Source organism: Ahaetulla prasina, chromosome 2 (genome assembly GCF_028640845.1).
Source record: "Ahaetulla prasina isolate Xishuangbanna chromosome 2, ASM2864084v1, whole genome shotgun sequence".
NCBI lineage: Eukaryota > Metazoa > Chordata > Lepidosauria > Squamata > Colubridae > Ahaetulla > Ahaetulla prasina.
This window is the reverse complement of record NC_080540.1, coordinates 178,752,531-178,776,666: the sequence shown is the minus strand read 5'-3', so window position 1 is coordinate 178,776,666 and position 24,136 is coordinate 178,752,531. Positions and strand designations below refer to the sequence as shown.

The 24,136-nt window shown below is 40.9% G+C and overlaps 1 protein-coding gene across 1 annotated transcript; it reads right to left on the bottom strand.

Moving 5' to 3' along the window:
- Positions 1–1,618: 1,618 nt before the first annotated feature.
- LOC131192159 (intercellular adhesion molecule 3-like) lies at positions 1,619–21,415 on the bottom strand. The gene is made up of 7 exons (XM_058171038.1): positions 21,241–21,415; positions 20,199–20,270; positions 16,261–16,527; positions 11,002–11,319; positions 7,661–7,720; positions 5,957–6,289; positions 1,619–3,369 (listed from the first exon to the last, which is right to left on the bottom strand). Exons 2-7 carry the CDS (start codon positions 20,266–20,268, stop codon positions 3,266–3,268), a joined length of 1,152 nt encoding a protein of 383 aa, XP_058027021.1. The 5' UTR covers positions 20,269–20,270; positions 21,241–21,415; the 3' UTR covers positions 1,619–3,265.
- Positions 21,416–24,136: the final 2,721 nt, after the last annotated feature.

Here is a 24,136-nt window from a genome sequence, read left to right as displayed (position 1 = left end):
TGCATTATCTACAAGAACAAAAGAGAAGGAATAAGTGCCTGAGTCTATAGACACAACTAATCTAAAGTAAATTACCGTATATACTCGAATATAAGCCGATCCGAGTATAAGCCGAGGTCCCCAATTTTACCCCAAAAACTGGGGTAAACTGGGGACTCGAGTATAAGCCGAGGGTGGGAAATGAGGCACCTACCGGTTGGGGAAACCCTCCCTCCCTCAGCTGAGAAGGCTGGCGGCTCCCCCGCCCCGCCCTCTCACTGCACCGGCAGGGCTTCAGTCCGGTAAAATGTGAAAAAAAAAAAAAAAAAAACGCGAGTATAAGCCGTATATACTCGAGTATAAGCCGAGGGGCTTAAAAAAAAACAAAACTCAAGTATAAGCCGTATAGACCCGAGTATAAGCCGAGGGGACGTTTTTCAGCACAAAAAATGTGCTGAAAAACTCGGCTTATACTCGAGTATATACGGTATTCCCTTTTCTATTATATTAGAATGACAGAGTTGGAAGGGACCTTGGAGGTCTTCTAGTGCAACCCCCAGCTCAAGCAGGAGATACTATACTATTTTAGACAAGTGGTTGTCCAATCTCTTCTTAAGAACCTCCAGTGATGGAGCCCCACAACTTTTGAAGACAAGCTGCTCCACTGATTAATTGTGGCAAAGTAAAGTAAGGTGACCAAAGTAAAGAATTATTCTACAATGTTAGAACTCCAACTGCACTTGATTCCCATGCAAACTTCTTGGGGTCCCTTGCATAACCGCAAAAAGCCTCTCATTCTGTGCCCAAAATCTGCAATGTCATTTTATGAAACATTGCAGGTTCTCCCATTGTTTTATTAAATGTAATACCTGTAGGTCAGTATTACTGGGGCTATTGGGGGTCATCCTTAGGTCCTTAGACCAAACACATATTTACCTGAATCATATAGAAGCTGTGAAGCACCTTTTTGTCTTTGAAACCAAGTCACTGCTTTTGATGATCATGATCACATCCTTGCCCCATCCTTCCTCTGTTAGGTCGACTCCACCACAGTGTGAATACAGCTCTTGGGTAAATTGAAAACCTTGCCCATTGAAAGACTGCCCATCCCCATTGAAGAAATGCGGTGCAGAACTGTGTTCATACATTCAATAAATATATGCTTAGGCTAAAAGGAAATTCAATAATAGTTTTCAAATTCCTGAAAGGTTGGCATGCAGAAGGTGGAGCAGAGTTTTCTAATCAGCAGTAAGCAGATTTCAGCCAAATGGTTGGAGAAAACTTTCTCCCAGTGAAAGTTCAACAGGAAAACATTCCTATTGCATACAGCATGCATTTCCATTAATAATTACTTGATTTGATTTAGAAAGCTGTTATATAAGAATGTTTTTAAAAAAATCTCTAGAAGAAAATGCATATTTTGTTTTGCAGCAGTTAAGATGCTGGACTTTGGGGAAATCCGGGTTCAAGACTCCACTCAATCATGGAGCTCACTGGGTTACTTTGGGACAGTCACTCCCTCCACAAGCTGTGGTTTGCTGAAATGTTTGTTAATATTTGTGTTAAGTTTGGGTGTGTTTTTACTTTTGGTGGTAGTAATTTTGGACAAAGGAGCAAGGAAGAAGATATAAATAGTTGGTCAGATTTTAAAACTTGTTTAATTTGTAATATAGATTTCCAGTATTTTGGGTGGCAGTTAATTTTTATTTCATGTTGTCATTCAGTTATACACACACATACTTTTGTTGGGTATGATTAAGAAAGCACAATTTTAAAAAAAATCTACTGTAGATGTTTGGCAAACTTTTAAAAACAGAATAACATGGGATAGGATTGTATTTATTTGCTAGTTCTGCTGGTTTTAAAGATCTTTCTAAAGCAGTGCCTTCCTCGTGGCCTTTGTTTGTCATATTCCATGGTGCTGGTTCTTCATGGCTGCTGGTGAAGCCCGGGGCAGAAATCTTTTCTTAACCCTCTTTGATGTCAAAGGAAGGTTGCTGCCCTGAATCTCTGGCTGAGTCTCTGTATCTTTAGCGTAGCTTGCTGCACGTGGCCTCCATGAATCCTAGGTAACTCTGATAGAACTCATCATATTGAGCTCTCACACTTTATCAGGTGGATATATTTCTGGGCTTGCACTAAATAATGCATATTTTTCTTTTTTCATCTCCCTTCAGATTATCTCTGTTTATATTCATCTTGTTCAACCAGCAATTATGACATTTTATTTGAAGAAGCATCAAGAAATTCTTTCTTCTCTTATTTTACTTTGCAGTCCAAGAGCAATTGATCACTCCTATATTGACTGTCTTGCCGTGCAAAATCCTTGAGGTTATGTTAAACAGTCATTGGAAGATACAATTTCAGAAGTAACTCTCCTAAGGGCTATGTTTTCTTTAACCAAGTGTTAGAATGAGAAAGCAATTTGTTGGTGCAGTTTTCAGGTATTCCAGTTCAGTTTATTGTCCTGTTCCCTTAAATTTCTGTAGCTAGATACTGAAAATACGCTGAATACCTGGAAATATAGAATGTTAGTATTGTTGAATACAAAATGGCCATTGATTTCATTGTGCTAATTTATGTCCTGATACTCCACTTTTCTATGGGGTTTTTGGTAGCAAATGTCCCCAATTTTGTATACATTTGTACTCGTATTTCATTACTTGTTCTCAAAGTATTATAGTTACAAAGTTGTTGTATTGCTAATAAATGCATTATTCACTTCATTCTATAATATTATAAATACTAGGGGAAGAGGAAGGGCATTTACATGAATATAATATTGCCCTGTCAGTTTATTAAAAGAATGAATAGATCATACGTGATTGTTGACATTTCTTTCACATTTGCATCTTCTAGGAAATGTGGTCCTTGTAAAAATATATGAATGATCATTGCTCATTTTATAATTATCAAAAAATCCTCAAATATAAACAGTCCTTCAGGCTATGAATTGATGAGAATCCATCTCACAAAGGTTTATGACACCAGCCAATCATTGTGTCAGGCCTGGAAGCCATCTTTAGTACCTTGTAATGGGACATTTCAAGCAGGAAGAAGAATGCCAGAGAACGGGACATGTTTTCTTGATTCCAATGTCCACACGCTCAAGATGAAACCTGGATATGATATTGTGAGCTTTTATTAATATTCTTTCCATATATAAAATGATTCACTATTGTGTCATGACACATTCCTTGTAAATGAGATGTTCGTGAAGCAGAACTTTTACTCTTCTTAAATAAGATATAGATTTTTGATTCATTGAGTTGCCCTTTCCATTGCATTAATTGATCCAAAGTTTAAAGATGAAGATGAGAAAGACCACCAGCACAGAGACTAGCAAAGCAGCAACAGCAGTAGCAGCTACAATGATAGCCAAATAGGATTCTGAAAATCAAATAGGAGGACAATTAGAAAAGGAGATTGAAACATCACAACATTATTGCCAAAATGTTTAGATATTTTAGGCTGGGTGAAATTTGCAAAGAGAATTCAATGTATCACCCAACTGCATTAATAAGGCTATTATACTACTTTATATTATAAAAGAACTACAAATTCTCCAAATCAAACTAAACACTAATAAGCATAGCTGTACTTCAGATGTGACAAAGAACCAGCTTGCTTCTTATTTTCCAAGCAGAATATTACATTAATATGATTTGAAACTGGATGAAGAGCATATGACATCTGAGGGTATAAGTATCTATTATTTGATTATACCCCACCACCAGCTTACAGTTATATTGTAAGATGAAAAATAAACTCAACTAACAGAAATAGTCAGATGGGATATTGCATTTTACATATGTTCACCCAAAAATTCACAACCATTTTTTCAGCCATTGAGTTAGTACATCTTTAACTCATACTATAAATTTCAGACTTCTTAAATTTCAAGAAATAATATTTTGGTATATTAGCAATTATTTGTTCATTCTAGACTGAATTTATAACTCAACAGCAAAGGAAAATTTTGCATAAAGAAAACACTACACTAAATCTGGGGTGACTGCAATGACCACAGCTTTACATGTTTCAGTTCATATAAATTTGGATAATCCTTAGGTGGTTAAGCAAAAGATTTTGGGAAAATAAGTGGGTTGATAAAATGTGGATCTGCTAATAATCTGGACATATGAGGAACCACAAAAAATAGCTTGAGTTTTACAAGGAGGAAAATATGATATGCTTTACTCACAAGGCATAATTTTCTTTTCTCCATCAAGGAAAGTTTCACTTAAAAGTTCAGTTTCCTGATTCTCTTGATGAATGCTAAATATGATTCTTCTTTGATATATCCAAGCATTGACTGGAAAACTGGGTGTGTTCCTCAAGCCCAGCCCTGGCTGCCAATTGCTGCATTTCAGATTATTCACTATAATTCTTTAACCCCTTGTTTATTTTTGTTTGGATTTGTTTTTTAAATTGTATTATATTTTATTATTTTATTTTTGTTAGATTATGAGCTACCCAGAGCTGTTCGGATTGGGTTGTGCCTCAATTGAATAAAGTAATTTGAATTAATTATATAAATTAAATTAAATTAAATGGGGAACAGATAAGAGACTTTTCTCAGGAGGAATTTATCCAGGTTTTTTGGGGGGGGGCTTGCAAATGTTCCTTTGTGGGGGAAGACAACACTCCTTTCACTATTCATGGACTCATGTGAATACTCTTTTCACTGTACCGTTTCCCATTTGTGGAATCACTTCCTCTCCGAGTTAAGATTCTTCCAGTCTCAACTATTTTTCTGCTGTTTTGTTTTGTTTCTCTGTTATTGTTTATAATATGATCTACTGTACCAGTCTTGGTGACATTAATTGAAAGGCTATATACAGTAGAAATATTATGAAATAGTAAATAAAGGCACTATAGTCCATCTGTCACATGAAAGATAAATTAACGTATCACCTTTATTTCAGAAATGTATTAGCTGAAGAGCAGGGTAGGAAAGATTAGTCCTAAGATTAGTTGATGAAACATATTTAAAGCATAACTAAACAAGCAGGAATTGATATGAGGAGGTGGTCTAGAATGGTATGTTTTATAACGGCTGGCAACCTCAACATTATGATGTGGTCTTTCTTCATATTATATAATAAAGAAAAGTCTCTGAGCATGTATAGAGTCCTTTTCTCTCTTACCTGAGCAATCACATGCTTTTTCTGCATACTTATATAATAAAGTCTTCTGTTATACATGTGGGTAAGAGAGAGACTTTTGGACAGACCCTGGTTTAAACTCTTGGCATTTTGTTTTTAAACACTAATCAGCCTTCCCTTGGTTGCATTCTGAGTTCTACCATAGAATCATAGGGCTGGAATGGACCTTGGGGTCTTTTAGTTCAACTCTCTGCCCTTGACAGGGGTCATTATTCCACCCCTGGTTGTTCAGTCTTTTCTTGAAAACCTCCAAAAATGAAGCACTCAGAACTAATCCAAATGCTGTAGCAAAAACACTCTTGGCAGTCATAAAGCTTATAGTTCTGATGTCACAATCTTTTTCTTCCCCAGCCCATTGTCCATGTTTTATCCTCATTGTGTTCCTTAGTGCCTAGGGCCAAGTGGCACACAACAGGAGCAGCAGTCATTTCCCAAACTAGCTGGACACAAAAAAAAATCGAGCATATGTCATCTGACATGTGAAGATCACTTAACATTTCCTAGTGAATAAGAACTGCTACTCTGATCCTAAACAGCATGTAATTGTGTATGGATTCCTTTTTTAAAAAATGAAGAAAGAGTTAATGCAGTTTAAAAGAAAAACACAACAGTAAACATGTGCCCCCCTCCTCTCTCTGAAATATGTCTGAACTGGCTGTTCCCCATTTATACGTTTTTATAATAACAAGGAAAAAAAATGTTTTTTGATCTTCCCCAGCAAATGGGGAAGCTGTTGCTACATTTCTGCAATGAGACAAGGGTCTGGCTGGCATGTCTGTTCAGTAAAGCTTCTTGGCTTGCAAACTTACCAGCAGTCATGAGTGAAACCTCTAAGGATTTGGTTTGATAGACTGGCTCCTGTAGGCTGAAACGCACGGCTGCGTGACAATATGCTTCCTGGCCATGGTCCTCTGGATGGAGGGTGATAGGGAGAGTGACCGTATAGTTTTCTATTTCAACCGAAGTACAGTTTGTAAAACCTGGCGTACCCAACCTCGTTGACCCTTTAAAAAAGGTCACCACAAGGCTAAGGCAGGGATTTACTCTTATTACGTGGCATATCAGGTTATAGGCCCAGCTGTGGCCTGGCGATGACTTCTGGAGTTCCAGGGTCATTTGCTCGAGAGGTCCTGTAACGGCATCTGTGGCCAAAGAAAGACAACATTAACTGGACTGAATGGTTGGGTTTCTTCTCTGAGAGAGATGGAATATTTCTCTTCCTTGACTCTCCTGCCAATAGTTGGATGGATTCAAGCTCTTCCAGGGTTCCTTCACTACTCCCCTTTGACCACTTCAAGGAGAAAGACATCCTCCATCTGCCAAATTTGGAGATTGCTGCCCCCCCCTAAGAAATCTTGAAAACTTAGAAATTGCTTTCATTGTTCTTTCTCTTTTAGGCTCCTGTCAATCAAGGAGTCTGAAGTAGAGCTGTGGTTTAAACAGACTGGATCTCCCCTAGTCACCACAAAATACCCTACGTGGAAAACATCTCTTTAAAGATTTTTTTAGTAGCCCCTAAATTCCCAGTTTACAGCATTAATTAGACTACAGTAATGAATACCTAAGTAATGGTTCAAATGGTTCAAATGACAGGCAGTTTTAGAAGTGCTGGTATTTAAATGGCTGATAGGCTTTTTCTCCTGGGATATTCATGTATCTAACACAAGAACATTGTTAGATGATCTAAACAAATTAGGGATTGATTGCTATTTTACCTTTGTGGATCTATCTAGCAGGATCAATTTTGTGATAGTGTTTCTAAACACACTGTTTTGACGTCTTAGATTAGAACATTTTGACTCATAAGACAAAATTTGGTCATGAAAGGTAAACTTGTGAGTTTCCCTTGAAATTCTACGCTGAAATGGACATTAAATGCCCAACCATTTCTAATCTTCATTTCTAATCTTATTCAAGGAACAATAAATCATCCTTAATTTGACAGCAGAGTTCTTGAGACTGAAATTGTATTGAAAACCTACTTTCACACCTCAACCACTGCCCTGCTTCTTTTTTAAGTAGCAACTTCCTGGATGACTCACCCTTTTAGAACAAATTTTTGTGAGATGTTTTCCCACCAAAGCCTGTAAGTATTGTAGGAAGGGAACTTCACCTAGGCAGTGTTGAGCAAAAGGAAACCAAGCAAGGGTGCATCATAATAACAAAAGACACTGACTCAGAATTAAATCTGGCCAGGGAAAAACCCAAACCTCAAGGCTATTTAAAAGACAATATCAAGAAATACAAGAAAGGAAATAATTAGGTCACACAGACATAGCCGACCAAATAAAAGAAATAGATTAAATCAAGACAAGATTCAATCACAAGCCTAAATAGATTAACTTCAGTCGAAGCATATGGAAAACAACTAACGAGAGAATACTTGAGGAAATCAAATCATTAGAATGATCAGAAAGGCAAACACAGAGCACATACACAAAAGGAAAACCCATCAAGTACTCCCGAAACAAAGAAATGAAAAGGAAAAAAAGGGTATAAAAATGTATACTTACTGTATATGGTTGTCAGCTCACCCAGGAACGCAGTCCTTGCAGCTTGCTGGATTCGTCTTTCTGAAAAATAAAGAAACCTCGCTTTCACGCAGCTCGCTTCGATCTCAATTCTTCTAACATATCGGCAACGCTCCAACTGCTGGAGAGGCTCTCCCAGCCGGGAAATTCGAACCCATTCGGGAAACGCAGCTCGCTTCGATCTCAATTCTTCTAACACATCGGCAACGCTCCAATCTGCTGGAGAGGCTCTCCCAGCCGGGAAATTCGAACCCATTCGGGGAACGATCTATCAGTATCTTAATTCATCTGATTACAGATGTCTTGCCAACCTATTTATACTTTAGTGTGTCATGTGTACACCCAGCACTTATAGTTAGTTTATGCTTCAGAGTGTTAAAATTGAGTTAACTGTTTGTAAACATGGCCTTTGTGTAAAACATGATGCTCTTTTTCCAATTGTAGGAAGGAATGCAGTATGCTTAAAATGCTTGGTTAGAGGCAGCAAGACCTAAATTCTACTCCATGGCTGGCCTTGGAAACTTTCAGGGTGACTTTGGGCCATCATTTTCTCTCAGCTCAACCTACTCAAGAGTTTTTATGGGGAAAACTAGGAGGAGCATTACGCCTCTTGAATGAAAGGCAAGATATAAATGAATGAATACTAATATAAGAGGATATGAGCATTGCCCTTTCAAATCTCTTTTTAGAGCACATACAGAATGTGTATGTAGTGTTTTAGGAGATTCTAGCCCTCCACCCTAAGCTAGAAGAGAATTGCTACTCTAGAGAGGCAGCCAGAGAGGCTGTGTGTGTGTGTTGTGGGGATAGGGAAGATGCTGATTTAAAAGTCTGTTTTCATCTTTTGGCAGGACATAATCAAATGGGCAAGAGGAAGAGGATGTTGCTTTTTGCACTGGAGAAGCTGTATGGTGGACTCAGTAGATTATAAATCAACTGCCAGCTTCCTCTTCTTGCTATTCATTCTTCTTCCTTTCTCCTGACGCTTACGAATGTTGAAGATAATAGCCAACAACATATGGCCATACTAAAGTATATGTTTTGCACATCCTTGAGTGCAACAGAAAAGTGGTGTAATGGATTATATTGATACAGATCAACAAGGCCAGGAAGCATAGCTGTCCTTATAGATTTAGTGCAGGAATCTTTCAGGAGTGTGAGCAGTGGTTTCTTCAACTTTCTGCAGACAAAATCACCTACCAGCAGGAGAAATCACCACAATCACTCTCCAGAACAGGGCTCTCCAACCTTGGTCCCTTTAAGACTTGTGGATTTCAACTCCCAGCCAGCAAAGCTGGCTGAGGAACTCTGGGAGTTGAAGTCCACAAGTCTTAAAGGGACCAAGGTTGGAGACCCCTGCTCCAAAACACATGCTGGGGAAGGAGTGGAAGATTTCTGGCACTCTCTTCCAAAAATCCAGAATCTTTCCAAAAAAGATTTTGCAGGGTTTGCCATTGAACTATCAGTCTCTTTCAAGGGCAGTGTGGTGGGGAGAAGTGAATTTGGGCGCTTTAATTGATCTCTGATTCCCGTCTAATAATACCTTGTTTCTTTTAAAGCTGGTGCAGCATTTGCATTGAAGCAAAACTTTGTTAAAGGGTTTTTGTGAGTTGCTGCTATTTACTGCATTAGATGCAGTAGTTGCCCTCACTCACTTTATGACTGTTTAAGATTACAACAAAACCCCAGAAGTTATTTACACCCCATCCTCAAAGTTACAGCCTCAGCATCCCCCCAGCCCACAGTCACATGGACACATTTCAGGAGTTTGGCAACCAGCTTGCATCTACGGTATGACCAGTAGCAATGTGCCATGGTCACATTATCACGATTTGTTATGTTTTTGCCAGTTTCTAGTGTTTTTTGTCGAGGTAGGTTTTTTTTGTTTTGTTTTTTTGCAGTTTGGCAAAAATGCCTATTTGGGAGAATGGATTCACTGAATGATCACATAATTTGCTTAATTACCATAATGACTCACTTTATAGGTGTCATAAATTACCATAATGATTCACTTTTTAGGTGTCATAGAAACAGTCACAAAATTGAGTCAGTTGCGTGGTGATCCACTTACTGACTGCAATGACTTATAATGAAAATTCCAGGCTCAGTTGCGGATGTTAAGTGAGGCCTGCTTATACTAAAAAGTATTTAATTCCTAAACCTGAATTTTTTTTACATTGTTATCATCATTATTGCTGCAAGTTAGAACAATTAATAAGTGGAACAACTTGCCTGCAGAAGTTGTGAATTTTTAAGAAGATCTTGGATAACCATTTGTCTGAAGTGGTGTAAAGTTTCCTGCCTGAGCAAGGGGTTGGACTAGAAGATCTCCAAGGTCCCTTCCAACTCTGTTATTCTATTCTATAAGTTAAGTGAGGTACAGTGCAAGTAGTGGGTGAGAATTCCACCATCCCTGAACCTATAGACTAAAACATGCTTCTTTCTCCTACTTGGCTGCTGGAGATAAGAAAGAAAAAATAGATTTCTTCCATGTCCTTCCTTCCTCCCTCCCTCCTTCCCTCCCTCCCTTTTTTCCTGCTAATTCTTCATTTCCCACAGCACTCGTTTTGGAAAGATGTTGCGATCAGTGCCCTGATTATGCCTTGAAATTGGGGCTGTGATGACGTCTTTTCTTTTGTTACAATTTTTGTTTAGACCTTTGACTGCTGCAGCTGTCTTTATAGCAGAGGAGGATTGAGGCCTCAGGGCTGCCTAGCCTCTCCAGAGCACTTCACAGGCCCTTCTAAAAGTTGCCATCTAACTTTAATGTGAAAGAACAGGAAGTTATTAAAGGATGAGACCTTATTAACGCTAATTCATTTAATTTTCCTCAAGTTCCAGTTCCATCTCATTTTTTTTGTCCTGGTCTTGCATGTTTCTTTACACTTTTTTAAACAGTAACAGAGCTGGAAGGGACCTTGGAGGTCATCTAGTCCAACCCCCTGCTCACGCAGAAGACCTGTACTAGGGATTCGAACTGCCGACTTTTCTGATTGATAAGCTCAGTGTCTTAGCCACTGAGCCACCAAATCAGGCTCTGTCTGACCTTAACTACTGCTATTCTGGAGGGTGGTCACTATAAGGCATTTAGATGGCCCAAATCTCATGAAAGGCAAGTTGGGAAGACCTGCTTTAAAGGAAGTGAATGGGAGCTTACCAAAATCTTTATGAAGACAATGAAAATTGTGGGATCAGTTTAAAAAGGTGGAAGACCTTTTTTCTCACTCACCCACCCCGCCCACCCCGTGGGGGGATTGTTATACTCTGTAACTGCAGAGTGAAGTATGTCTAAATCAGAACCGGAGCAATGGATGGGATCTCACCAAAAGTCCACAATGATATCCCGTGGGAGGTGTTTTTCAGGAGTGGTCCTCTTGGTCTCAGATCCAGGGATGTTTGGCAGGTGATCATCTTGTTGTAGTCATTTTGCTGAGCTCTTATCTGATGGTTCACCACAACAGCACCAGCTTCAGGCTGAGTGTGATCCTCAAAGGTCTTTACCACAAGTTGCTCTTCCCCTCTCACCAAAGTCACGGTGAGGTCCCGGATGGGGGCTACACCAAAAACCCGGCATGTTAAATTATACAACCTGTCCACCTCCATATCTGGTACTGGATCCAGCTCAATCTTCTGTGGAGGTTCTGTAATAGAATAAGATATAGCCAAAGATCTTCAATGTTTAGAAGAGAGGTGATGATGAGTGAAATAATGTTTTTTCTGGACTTAATTCCATTGCTGTTCAGGAAAATTTTTCCAAAGTACATTTGGGATAGAATACAGGTAGTCCTCAACTTAAAACAGTTCATTTAGTGACCGTTCAAAGTTACGGCACTGAAAAAAGTGACTTATGACTACTTTTCACACTTATGACCTTTGCAGCATCCCCATGGTCACGTGATTTATATTCGGCTGCAGTGTCCCAGAGCCGTGTGATTCCCTTTTGTGACCTTCTGACAAGTAAAATCAATGGAGAAAGCCAGATTCACTTAACAACCATGTTACTAATTTAAGAACTGCAGTGATTTACTTAACAAATGAAGCAAGAAAAGTCATAAAATGGAGCAAACTCACTTAACAAATTTCTTACTTAACAACATAAATTCTGGGCTCAATTGTGGCTATAAGAGAACTACCTTATAGATGCAATCTATAACTACCGTATAACTATAGATGCAATCTATAACTACCTTATAACTATAGATGCAATCTATAACTACCTTATAGATGCAACTACCTTATAGATGCAATCTACATAGACTTCTGCAAAGCTTTTGACTCAGTAGTACACGATAAACTTCTCCTAAAACTAAAATCCTATGGCATTTCAGGACCCCTCCACAAATGGATACCGTATATACTCGAATATAAGCCGATCCGAGTATAAGCCGAGGTCCCCAATTTTACCCCAAAAACTGGGGTAAACTGGGGACTCGAGTATAAGCCGAGGATGGGAAATGAGGCACCTACCGGTTGGGGAAACCCTCCCTCCCTCAGCTGAGAAGGCTGGCGGCTCCCCCGCCCCGCCCTCTCACTGCACCGGCAGGGCTTCAGTCCGGTAAAATGTGAAAAAAAAAAAAAAAAAAACCTCGAGTATAAGCCGTATATACTCGAGTATAAGCCGAGGGGCTTAAAAACAAAACAAAACTCGAGTATAAGCCGTATAGACCCGAGTATAAGCCGAGGGGACGTTTTTCAGCACAAAAAATGTGCTGAAAAACTCGGCTTATACTCGAGTATATACGGTATCTGCTTTTCTGTCAAACAGACAACAAGTGGTCAAAATTGGCAATGCTCTATCTAATCCTGTTCCTGTCAAGAGTGCCGTTCCTCAAGGCAGCGTCCTTGGACCAACACTCTTCATACTATACATTAATGATCTTTGTGACCATATCTCAAGTAATTGTGTTCTCTTTGCTGACGATGTCAAACTATTTAACACCACAGACAATACATCTATCATTCAAAAAGACCTTGATCATCTAACCACTTGGTCTAAAACTTGGCAACTCCAAATCTCAACCAGCAAACGCTCAGTCTTACATATTGGAAAAAAGAACCCAAACACTAAGTACATACTTGATGGACATTACCTCACAGATGACCCCCATCCCGTTAAAGACCTTGGAGTTTTCATGTTAAATGATCTAAGTGCCAAAGCCCACTGCAACTACATAGCAAAAAAGGCTCTAAGAGTTGTTAACCTAATCTTACGTAGCTTCTTCTCCAAAAACACTACACTACTAACCAGAGCATATAAAACATTTGCTAGACCAATTCTAGAATACAGTTTGCCTGTTTGGAACCCTCACCACATCTCTGACATCAATACAATTGAACGTGTCCAGAAATATTTTACAAGAAGAGTTCTCCATTCCTCTGAAAACAACAAAATACCTTATCCCACCAGACTTGAAATCCTAGGCTTAGAAAACTTGGAACTCCGTCGCCTTCGACAAGACCTAAGTTTAACTCATAGAATCATCTACTGTAATGTCCTTCCTGTTAAAGACTACTTCAGCTTTAATTGCAATAATACAAGAGCAACCAATAGATTTAAACTTAATGTTAACCGCTTTAATCTAGATTGCAGAAAATATGACTTCTGTAACAGAATCATCAGTGCTTGGAACACTTTACCTGACTCTGTGGTCTCTTCCCATAATCCTAAAAGCTTTAACCAAAAACTTTCTACTATTGACCTCACCCCATTCCTAAGAGGACCATAAGGGGCGTGCATAAGCGCACAAACGTGCCTACCGTTCCTGTCCTATTGTTTTTCTTTTCTTCTTCCTATATATAAATATGTTTATACCTCCTAATATTTACTCATATATATGTTTATATACTATATAAATTTTTTGTATGACACTTATATATATTGTTGTGACAAAATAAATAAATAAAAATAAATAAATAAATAAATATCTGTATATGTCTATTGGCAATGTGGAAGCTTCTGGTGCTAATATGGCCATAGTACCAGAAGCTTCCATGATGCCAACTATATTCAGCCATCTGTCCTTCTTTATCTCCCACTAAAGGCTTCCTTCTTCCACTTGAAAAAGATAATGGATCTCCCTGCAGACTGGTGGAAAGTGATTTCTCAGCAGATGTAAGTGTGAGAGAACTTGGAGTGAAGCATTGGTGGCTGCATTCTTTAAAAACAACTTAAGCTCTGCAAAACAGTGAAAGTAGCCAGCCATCACAGAAAAGGGGTAGATTTTACTACATTATCTAATATATACAGTTTCAGGATTTGTCTGCTCTCTCCCCTCCATCCTTCTTAAGGAGGAAGGAAGAGAGAAGAGCATCCAGCAGTGACTGCCAACATTTTCCTTCTAGCCCAGGCTGCTTGCTGTTTTTGCTGCAGAACATCCTCCTCCTTCTCTTCCTCCCCTGTCTCACTTGTTCCTTCTTCTTTCCACAGTGCTCTTCCATCATGGTACCTTACATTTGGGTCATCGTATCTGAGGTGCAAAAACTTGCATGACCCTTAAATAAGCAAATAACTACTGGAAACTCTCATTTTTTTGCAGTCATCTAGGGATCACCTCAGGGCTTCAAAATTTTTAGCAAGGGGTTCTCGGCCCAGCTGCTGAATGGGCATGGCCATGGTGGGCGTGGCCTAGTCAGCCTCCTGCATTATGCGGGGGGGGGGGGCGTTTTTGCCTTCCCTGGGCTCTGGAGGCTTTCCTTGAGGCTCCAGGAGGGTGAAAACAGCCACCACAGGCTCCGGAGGCTGGAAATGAGCCCATTTCTGGCCTTCCCAAACTTCCGGTAGGCCTGTTTTTTGCCCTCCCCAAGCCTCCGTGTGTGCCCTGCACTTACCTGCATCCAAAACGGGCCACGTGGGGACTCCTGGGAGGGGCAGGGTGGGCAGGCCCAGCCAGGAGTGGGATTTTGGGGTTCTCCACAGAATTTTATCTAGAGGTTCTCAAGAACCCTCAGCAGCCCACCCTTGGATCATCTGGATTCTTGCATGCCAGTTATGATAGCCCTACCCCATACACTCAACTTAGCTGAAAGCATCTGCCAAGGAACAGGCAGCAAAGGAAACTCAATGTCGTGGTATATGGGAATGACCTTGGGAGATAGGGTAAAGAGACACAGTCAGAGGAAGGATCAGATAAATGGCAACTTAGACCTCAGTAGGAATACTGACAGGGCAAGTGGCTCAGAAGGGACTCTCCCTAGTTTTTTGGGCTGTAAAGAAGATTGGGGGTTTGAGACAGAGATATATTTTCAGGTTTGAAAGATTCCTTTAACTGCAATCTTACAATAAAATAGAATCAGCTCATGTGACCATATTTCTTGTCTGGTTCAGCATGCAAGATTTTCCTCAGTGGCTGGCCCTGTGCTTGTGAGTGTCAAATGGTTGCCCCTATTCCAACTATTCTATTTTTTTTGAGGGTGTGTTTGTGTAAGACTGACAGTTGAGCCTAGAGAGACTTGTGGACTTCAACTCCCAGAATTCTGGGAGTTGAAGTCCACAAGTCTTAAAGTTGCCAAGGTTGGAGACCCCTGTTCTAGAGGGAAGAGCTTCACGGCTGAGATACTGTAACTGTGAAACAGTTAACACTTTTCCAGCCTAAGGGAGAAATAAATCATCCAACTCAACCAAGTTCTGTTGTTTTATTTTACTGGGATACTTTGGGGGCATTTTAGTATACAATTTTTATTATGACTAGAGTGAGCAGTAAATACTTCTAAATGCCAGATAGCCATCACCTACTAGATTAGATGTCAACAGTCAAGCATTGATTTAGAAACAAATGCTTGACATTACATTGGATCTTCGAATGACTTTTCTCCATCAATGGGATGGCAGCAGCAAAGAAGTTTAATGCCAAAAGCAAATTTAAAAGAGATTATAAAGGATTTCAAGGCCTAGTTGCATAAAAACCTCTTCATCTGATGTCAGAAGGAGAAATGGGACAAAGTGTAGTTTTTTCGGGGCGGGAGGAGGCTGTCTAAAATTTTGCTGCAATTGTGAGGGAGAAAATTCCTACTAGATGCCTCGGGACTTATTCTGGGCATTATAAATCAGGGATGTCAAACTCAAGACCCATGAGCCAGATGGGTGCTTAGATCTGGCCTGTGGGGCCACCCTAGAAACAGCAAAGGAGCAGCCTGTGGTGCCTCTGCCAGCAAAAACGGAGCTCCATTTTCACTGGCAGAGGGTTGCAGGAGGCTGTCACATCCGAAAACGGAGCTCAGGAGCCCACTGGCAGAACACTCAGGCCACCCAAGCACCCCCAACATGAGTGACATCGAGCTGGCCACGCTCACCCTGGCCACTCCCATCCCAGCCCCCAAGGTCAAACACAACCTTGATGTGGCCCTCAATGAAATCGAGTTTGACACCCCTGCTATAAATCTTCCTCTATATCTGGCAGATTTGTGCTCCCAGGTTTGACTTTTGGCTTCCTGAGCCCCCGTTTTCTTTTCTGATCTTGTTGAATTTGAGCACCTGATCCCAAAGAAGGGAGAATTCCTCCCTCTCCTCCACCGAACGCCAGTCAGACTCCTTCACAGTAGGCAACATTCAAAATGATAGACTTTCATAGCTGAATTTGACTTACGGTAAACTGTGACAATCGTTTCCCAAGAGCTGGATTCATTATAACAGGTCACAATACAAGATGCATTGAGTGACCAGTAAACAGCAATAAAAGTGAAAGCTTTCCAGGTGGGCCCGACATCTCTATAATCATAGTTGTGAGAAGAACTCTCCTGAATATCACAGCTATCGTTGCTGCTGCTGCTTGTTGTGCAATTCAACACAAAGAAGTGTCCAAATTTCACCACAGCTTTTCTCAAGGGCGCTATTGGCTGTTTCTCCTGTGCCCCTGAAAACCCAAGAAAAACACACATGTGTCAAGAACAGGAATTAACAAGATAGTGTCATTTCATTCTGATTTTGTCCAAAGTGTTTAAATCACTCACGCAGCCAGCTGAGATCTTGCCCACCAATATCACCATGAAAAATTCAGAAAAGGAAGCTATTATAGTAACCTGCTTCTACCTTGGCATCCAGAAAGGTGTTTGTAAAATTTTACACTGGGAGGTTAACTCTTATTACAGAACTTCTAACATACTTTAAAATTTTGGATTACCACCTGTTTCAGAAGCATATACATAATTTTACCCCTGAGTAAATTTAGCTGTTTGTCTATCATAGCAAAAAAAAACCAAACCAATCAGGAGGATTCTGGTGGAACATTTTTCTTATTAAATGTTTATTAAAAGGCACACACATGCCTCCTCAATATGTCAATATTTCACAGCTGATCTAGAATTGTATTTTCTCAACTCTTACCCACTTCTTTACTTGAGATTCATGGCAGTTTTCACCGTCTGGACCAGGGATGAAATCTAAAAATTTTTGCTACCTGTTCTGTGGGTATGGCTGGGTGGGTAGGTGTGTCCTGTGACTGAGTGGGCGTGGCCAACTCAATGTCACTCACAGCCATGCCCACTCAGTCACAACCCCCTCACCAAGCCACACCCACAGAACCCAGTAGGGAAACAAATTAATTAATTAATTAATTAAAAGTAATAGTAATAGTAAAGTAATTAAATAAATTAATTAGTTAAAAATAAATTTTTAAAATGTGCCATTCCCAGAGGCCCCAGAGCCGCCACCTGCCACCTGCCTCAACCAGGTTCACTCCGGCCTTTCTCCGGAGCTTCTGCCCACTCACCGCCCGCTTGCCACCTGCTCGCCCTTCGCCTTTGGTCAGGGGCCGGGGCCCAGGGACGCCTCATTCCCTGAGGCCCTGGAGTCGCCCCCTGCTCGCCGCCTCCTCAACCGGGTTGGGGAATGCACCATTCCCCAACACCAGCCTTGTCCCGGAGACACTGCCTGCTCTTCCTTCACCACGCGGCATATACTTACTTTCCTCCAGTGGCTGGCTGCCAGGAAAGGCAAGCGTCCCAAAGTTATCAGAGTTGCTCTCCTTGAATATGCCGCCTTGTTCTAAGCGCCGGCTGCGCAAGCGCACACCCAGCCTGCCGCTGATAAATAAATGAAATAAACAGTGTGCGCTTGCGTACCGGTGCATGGAGCAAGCAGCAATGGCAGCAGCATATTCAAGGAGAGGGACTTCAGTAACTTTTGGACGCTTGCCTTTCCTGGCAGCCAGCTGCTGGAAGAAAGTATGTATATGCTGCTTGGCGAAGGAAGAGCGGGCGGCAGCTCCGGGACAAGGCTGGTGTCGGGGAATGGTGCATTCCCTGACCCGGTTGAGGCAGGTGGAGAGCAGGGGATGGCTCCGGGGTCTCAGGGGAATGAGGTATCCCTGGGCCCTGACCAAAGGCGAAGGGCGAACAGGCGGTGTGCGGGCAGCAAGTGGGCGAAGGAAGAGCGGGCGGAGGCTCTGGGGAAAGGCCGGAGTCAGGGAATGATGCATTCCCTGACCCAGTTGGGGCAGGCGGTGGCTCCGGGTCCTTGGGGAATTGGCTCCAGCCCCTGACCTAAGGGCGAGCAGGTGGCGAGCTCCCTTCCCGGAGTCCCGGTGTCCAGCTTGCGAAGGCTGGACTGCGGGCCATGGAGTGGTTCGGGGGCGTGGCCAGCCAGCGATTGCTATCGGATCGGCGAACCAGAACCAATCTCCGCTACCTACTTGTCCGATCCGGTCCAATCCGGTAGCATTTCACCCCTGATCTGGACTCATAAAAAAGAATTTCTGCACAAATTCCATCAATACTTCAACAGCTTCCATTCCGTCATCAACTTTAGCCTCAATGAAACTATATAATGAGTCCACTTCCTTAATGTCAGGTTAAACTCACATAATGGGCACATAGGCAATATACAGCAGAGCTACATGCTTCTAGCTTCCACCCAGAACACATAATCAAGCTGCCCTCTTGTCTACATCCAGGCGCTACAGTACAACAGCATTTGTTCTGGCCCACTTGATGGTCATGCTCAAGTGGTGGAATTAAACCAGACATTCAGGAGGCTGAATGTATCCACCCAACAAGATCAACAGGCAAATCAATAGAACCTGATTGGTTCTCAGGGAACATTATCTATTAAAAGACAGACCACAAAAACAGAACAGACATTGGTTGTCACTTGTAGCTCACAGCTCAAGCACACAAAAGATGTGATTGCCTCTGTCTAGCCACTCTATCCAGATGAGGAAGTGAGATGCAGCTCAGTACAGCTATACATCTTTTAAACAAAATGTTGGAAAAGGTGCTACCAGACTCCTGATTTTTTTTTTGTCACTCTGAGTGTGCTCACTTGTTTCCCCTTTCTAGAGATGGAAATAACCAGAAAGAGTTGCTCCCTGCTTTTCTATGAGAAGATAAACTGGAAGACAAACCCTATTACCCTTGACCATTGAATATGCTGAAATCCAGAAAGAACCAATTTACGGTAACTTTCTTGATTTAACACCAGTATTGTTCCAAGATCTTCGTGATCTTGGGCCCATCACTATTGTACAAACTAACCTTCCTCAGAGGCATGCCATGGCAAGGACAAAATCAAGAACTCGTGTTAAATTTCTTGAGCTCGCACACAGCGGCCATCTTTGCAGTGTGCATTTATAACATCTAATCCTTACATAGTATGGTTGAGAAATGTGTTATTTCAGCCAGCATGAGGATGGTTTCTGTTGGTCCTGATAATGGCCTGAATGCAAAGCACTCCCTCTTGGGATATTTTCTGAGCCGTATAGATTAGAAACGGCCAAGGCAACCTTCTTCTGAAATGGAAAGGCGCCAGAGAGGGTTGAAGCATGCTCACTTATCTCAAACCAGAGGGATGGGATGCTAGCTGGAAAAGATCCTTTTTATTGAAAAATATTGTTCTATCATTTATAATTAGTTTATACCCTAATTAATCCAAACTTATAATTTATTTATTCACATTGTGTTGCTAATATTTGGACCTTCCACTTGTCCAAAAGACAGCAAGACTTAATATCTTTACTATTACTACTAATAATGCATTTCTCTACTTGTAGTTTCTGAAGATTCTTCCCAGGTACATCATATTTACAATATTTATATATCGGCAGCTCATGAAATTAAATGAAAAATATACAACAGTACAGTAAACATACATTGAGAGAAAATGTATACTTAAGGCCAAGGAAACCTGGGTATATGTATCTGCAGAAATCATCTAAAATTAAAAGTATAACCAGAATTCAATACTTGGAAAAATTAAAAATTAATACTTAATTTTTTTGTTACCACTAAGAAAGCACTTCCGCTATTGTCCGTCTTGAAAGGAGATCTAGGTTTCATGTTTTAAAGTTAAAGACTCAATTATTCACATATGGACAGTTCAGAAAACGAAGGGGAGTATTTCTCAAACTTGCATATAGGTTGTGATATAATGCTTGTGCCTCATCAGTCTGTTGAATGACACAACAGACGCTGTAGCTTATAACAGATGTTGGGTCACAGTTTGGAAAGCCAAGCAAAAGACCTTCAAGGTGAATACAAAGTCCAGAATGGAGATTAAGTTCTGCATAGGTTCCAGCTTCAGGACACTTACTGGAAAGAGCCAGGAGGAATCCAGCGCAACACAGAAAGGCAGCGAAGAGCTTCCAGGTTTTCACCTCCATAACTAAAAAGAAATGAAAAAAAGCAGCTCATTGACTAAGAAAATGTGTCCTTCAAAGATTACACTAGAATAAATCACCAGGAACAACTGCAAAGGTGAAGACCAAACTCAGTGTCAGCCTCTGACTCCAGGACCCAAGAGTTCATTCCTGTAGCTTAGGGGTGCCCACACCTTTTGGCACGTAGAGAAGTATTTGAACTCTTCTTTGACACGCTTCCTTGAAAACATGAATGCAAGATAACCGGCCCTGAATATTCCCCTATATTCCAAAATGCAAATGAAATATTTTAGTTCCATGTTTCTTTTCCATTTGTTCTTCTTTTGGGGATATTGGGTTGGGCTTTTGTTCTTCCAGCTAATTTTTCCTTGCAAGCTGAAGACTGCCTGCACGTCTTGGAACAATTTTAATCTGTTGTTGTTGTTGCTGGTTTTATTCATCAGTTTAGAAGTTCTGGTTTCTTCTTCACGTGCTTCTGTGCTGTAATGTTTGAATGTGGATTTTTTTGCTTTTTGCTTTTTTGTGTGTGTGCTTCTTATGCCATGAAGTGTGTTAAGTATGTGGGGAAAAAAGGGTCTTTCCTTATATTTTGTGATTTCTTTTTTTACTGTTTTTAACTGTTTTACAATTTGCTAGGAGTTTTTTCCCCTGAAAATCAATTTGCAACCTCTGCTCCAAGTGCTTCTTGGTTTTTTTTACATCCTCTAGCGCTGCTTTTTCGTCTTACACATTTCCCTCTTTTCTTCCTTGCTTTGTGACAAGAAATTCAGGATTTTCTCCTCATCAAAGCCTTCTAAAGTGAAGGAAGCTTGAAAAAACAAGCCTGCTCAAAGCATCTTTTCACTTTGCTCCCATAACCTATTCTCCACCCCTTGGCCAGCTTAGATCCCTTTGGCTGATCCTCTGTGAAGTGAAGGTTTTGGTGTCCTCCCCATATTGAGCTGATAAAGAGATTCAGGAGGATTGATCACTTACCTGCATTGGTAGCAGAAGTGGCTCAAAGGAGGAAGAGCAGCTGAAGAAGACAAAGTGATCTCCGTGTGGTTGGTGCTGTTGTCTTGCTACAAGCCTTCTCCAGTCAGTGGCCCAGGAGGTTTCTGTTGCTAGTGGTAGTAAAAGTCAGGCAGGCAAAACTTCTTCCTGTTAGGAGAAGATAAGGCCCCCAGCTTTTGAGTTCCTAGAAAGACAACTCTGAAGGAGAAGCTCTTTGCCTTAATAACAAATAGTTGGCATTAACCAACCGGTGTTAACACTACTCTTAATAACACATATTTTATCATTTGCTAAATATTTTGTAGCTGCAGTACTTTTTGGGGAGTAAGCCCCATTGAACAGAAAGGTATTTCCTTTCAAGTATTTGCAGGTCTATCTCTTCTGTGGAAATCAATAACATCTTTTCAAGGAGAGGGGAGGGAGGGATGCACACTACAGCCTCCAAAGTCTCTGCAGCTCATTCAAGAGTTATGTCCGTCAGCTGGTTTCATTTGCCTTCAGCCAAAGGTGCTCAGTCCAGTCCCCCTTTGCAGTGGCAGAAGTCTGGATCCCATAACCAACAGTTTCAGCTATGCTCAAATTGTGGAATGAAAGTTAAATCCCCCACTTGCTGTGCTACAAAGGCAACCAGAAAGTGCATTCTAATGTAAAGCAAATTGATTTCTGAAAATTAGTTTTCTTGTAAGATACCAGAAAAGTGGCTACAAACAAGTCTACAATTCAAAAGGATTATGGCAATTTTGGGATTAAAAAGGCACAGCAGGATGTTTAAGATGATAATTACTCAATAAAGAAGAGACCAGAAGGCATAAGTGTATATTTTCCCCTAATTTCTTTCTTTATGCTTTTTCTTACTTTGCAACTTTTGTTTGTTCATTTTTACAGTATTGAAAAATTCTCATACATACATTATATATGACAACTAGCTGGATATCCGTGCTCCACTATGAAATTATGTGATGGGGCTTGATAAATCGACACTTAGAGCTTGAAAATTAATGAGTAGTTATGATCAGCCTCTCCTCTCCTCTCCCTCAGGCTTACCCCACAGAAGCCTCTCCTCTCCTCTTCCTCAGGCTAGCCCCATTGATCCTCTTATATCCCCTCTCCCTCAGGCTTGCCCCACAGAGGCCTCTCCTATCTTATCCTCTTCTCTCCCTCAGTCTAATTCCTTAGCATCAGGGCATTTTTCAGGTGGGAGTAGAATGTCTAAACTTCCAGCCCATAGGCCATATGAGTCACGTGCTGGCCATTCCCACGCCCAAGTGGCAGTTGGAACAGAGTTCTTTTTGGTGGAGAGGGGGAGTAAAACATCTAACTCCTTAGCATCAGAGCGTGTTAATAATAATATAAGAAATACTAATGATCTGGTGGTCATTTCAAAAAATCCTTTCTTAGCGAGCACCTAGAAGCCAAGAAGAACATATGTGCCAAATTTCAAGTTTGTAGGCTTTACGGTTCTGGAGATTTCATGATGATGCGTGAATGGTATTTCGCTTTTGTATATATAGATAGAGTATTGTAGCAGCAATTTATGGAGGTTTCTCAGTAGAGCTGATCTGACCCCACTGACCTGTTAAGATGGCTGATGAAGACTAAATCCAATGTTCTTCTGGTTCATCATTTGTTTGCTTTGTGTCCCACATTTATTATTCTTATAAGTAACTCAAGGCAGCAAAAATACTCCTTCCTCTTATTTTCTCCACAACAACAATCCTGTGAGGTGAATTGGGCTAAGAAAGAATAACTGGCTCAAAGTTACCCCGATGGTTTTCATGCCTGAGGAAGGACTAGAACTCACAGTCTCCTGGTTTCTAGGCCAGCACCTTAATCACATCACCAAACTATAAAGGAATTCTCAGAACCTGAAAAACAGGATGGTAGTTTGCCAAACAGCACAAGTTTGGAAGATCTCCACATTTCTCCTTGATGGCTCCCCACTGCCATCAAGAAATGGATAATATCATCAACATCATCATCGAGAGGGTCAAGGAATCCCTCTCCTCACAAACTGAGATATAAAGGGAATTCAGGTAGTCTCAAACTGTGACCACAATTGAACCCAAAATTTCTATTGTTAAGTGAGACATTTGTTAAGTGAGTTTTGCCCCATTTTACAACTTTTCCTGCCACGATTGTTAAGTGATTGATAAATTAGTAACCCAGTTACTACAGCAGTTGATAAATTAGTAACCTGGTTGTTAAGTGAATCTGGCTTCCCCATTGACTTTGCTTGTTAAAAGGTCGCAAAAAGTGATCACATGATCCTGGGATACTAAACACTAGTACCAAAGGAGGGATGAAAGCATTCAAATGCATAAACATTTGGGAAAGGAAGGCAAAAGAGAGTGAATAAGTGAGAAGGGAACAATCCCTAAGATGAAAAGGCAGGTATTGGTTGGCCCAACCTCACCAGAGCTAGTCAGTGAAGTTTGCCTTCCCTGCATGGGTAGGGGAAGAAGCAGTGACCAATTGAATCATGGGATGCCAGGAGTCCCGAGTGAGTATCATCCTAGATCCTTTGCCAAGTTTTGCTGCAATCTGGAGAAGAATTTCTGAAACTGGCTGGAGAAACGATCAAGAGATGAGAGACAAGCAACTTGCGCTGCAGGGTGCCTTCTGTGAGACTTCTTTAGAGAGTGAGCAGCTCTGGTGACTGGACATTTATCTTTTAAGCCTTCCTCTCTTGCTCTGGTCAAATTTAACTGTCATCTGTACAATCCTCGGAATTCCAGGTATAGCTGTGACTTCCCAAACCCTTCTGATTGCACCAGATTCAAGATTTGTAGGCCATCATGAGCATGTTGAGGTTTACGTACACACCAGTGGTGAAATCCATTTTTTTTTTACTACTGGTTCTGTGGGCGTGGCTTGGTGG

Coding starts and splice junctions, on each gene's coding strand:
- LOC131192159 (XM_058171038.1), bottom strand. CDS start 20,268: ATGGAGGTGAAAACCTGGAAGCTCTTCGCTGCCTTTCTGTGTTGCGCT. Junction 16,528..20,198: donor ATTCCTCCTGGCTCTTTCCA/GTAAGTGTCCTG, acceptor TTGGGTTTTCAG/GGGCACAGGAGAAACAGCCA. Junction 11,320..16,260: donor AACGATTGTCACAGTTTACC/GTAAGTCAAATT, acceptor ATTCTATTACAG/AACCTCCACAGAAGATTGAG.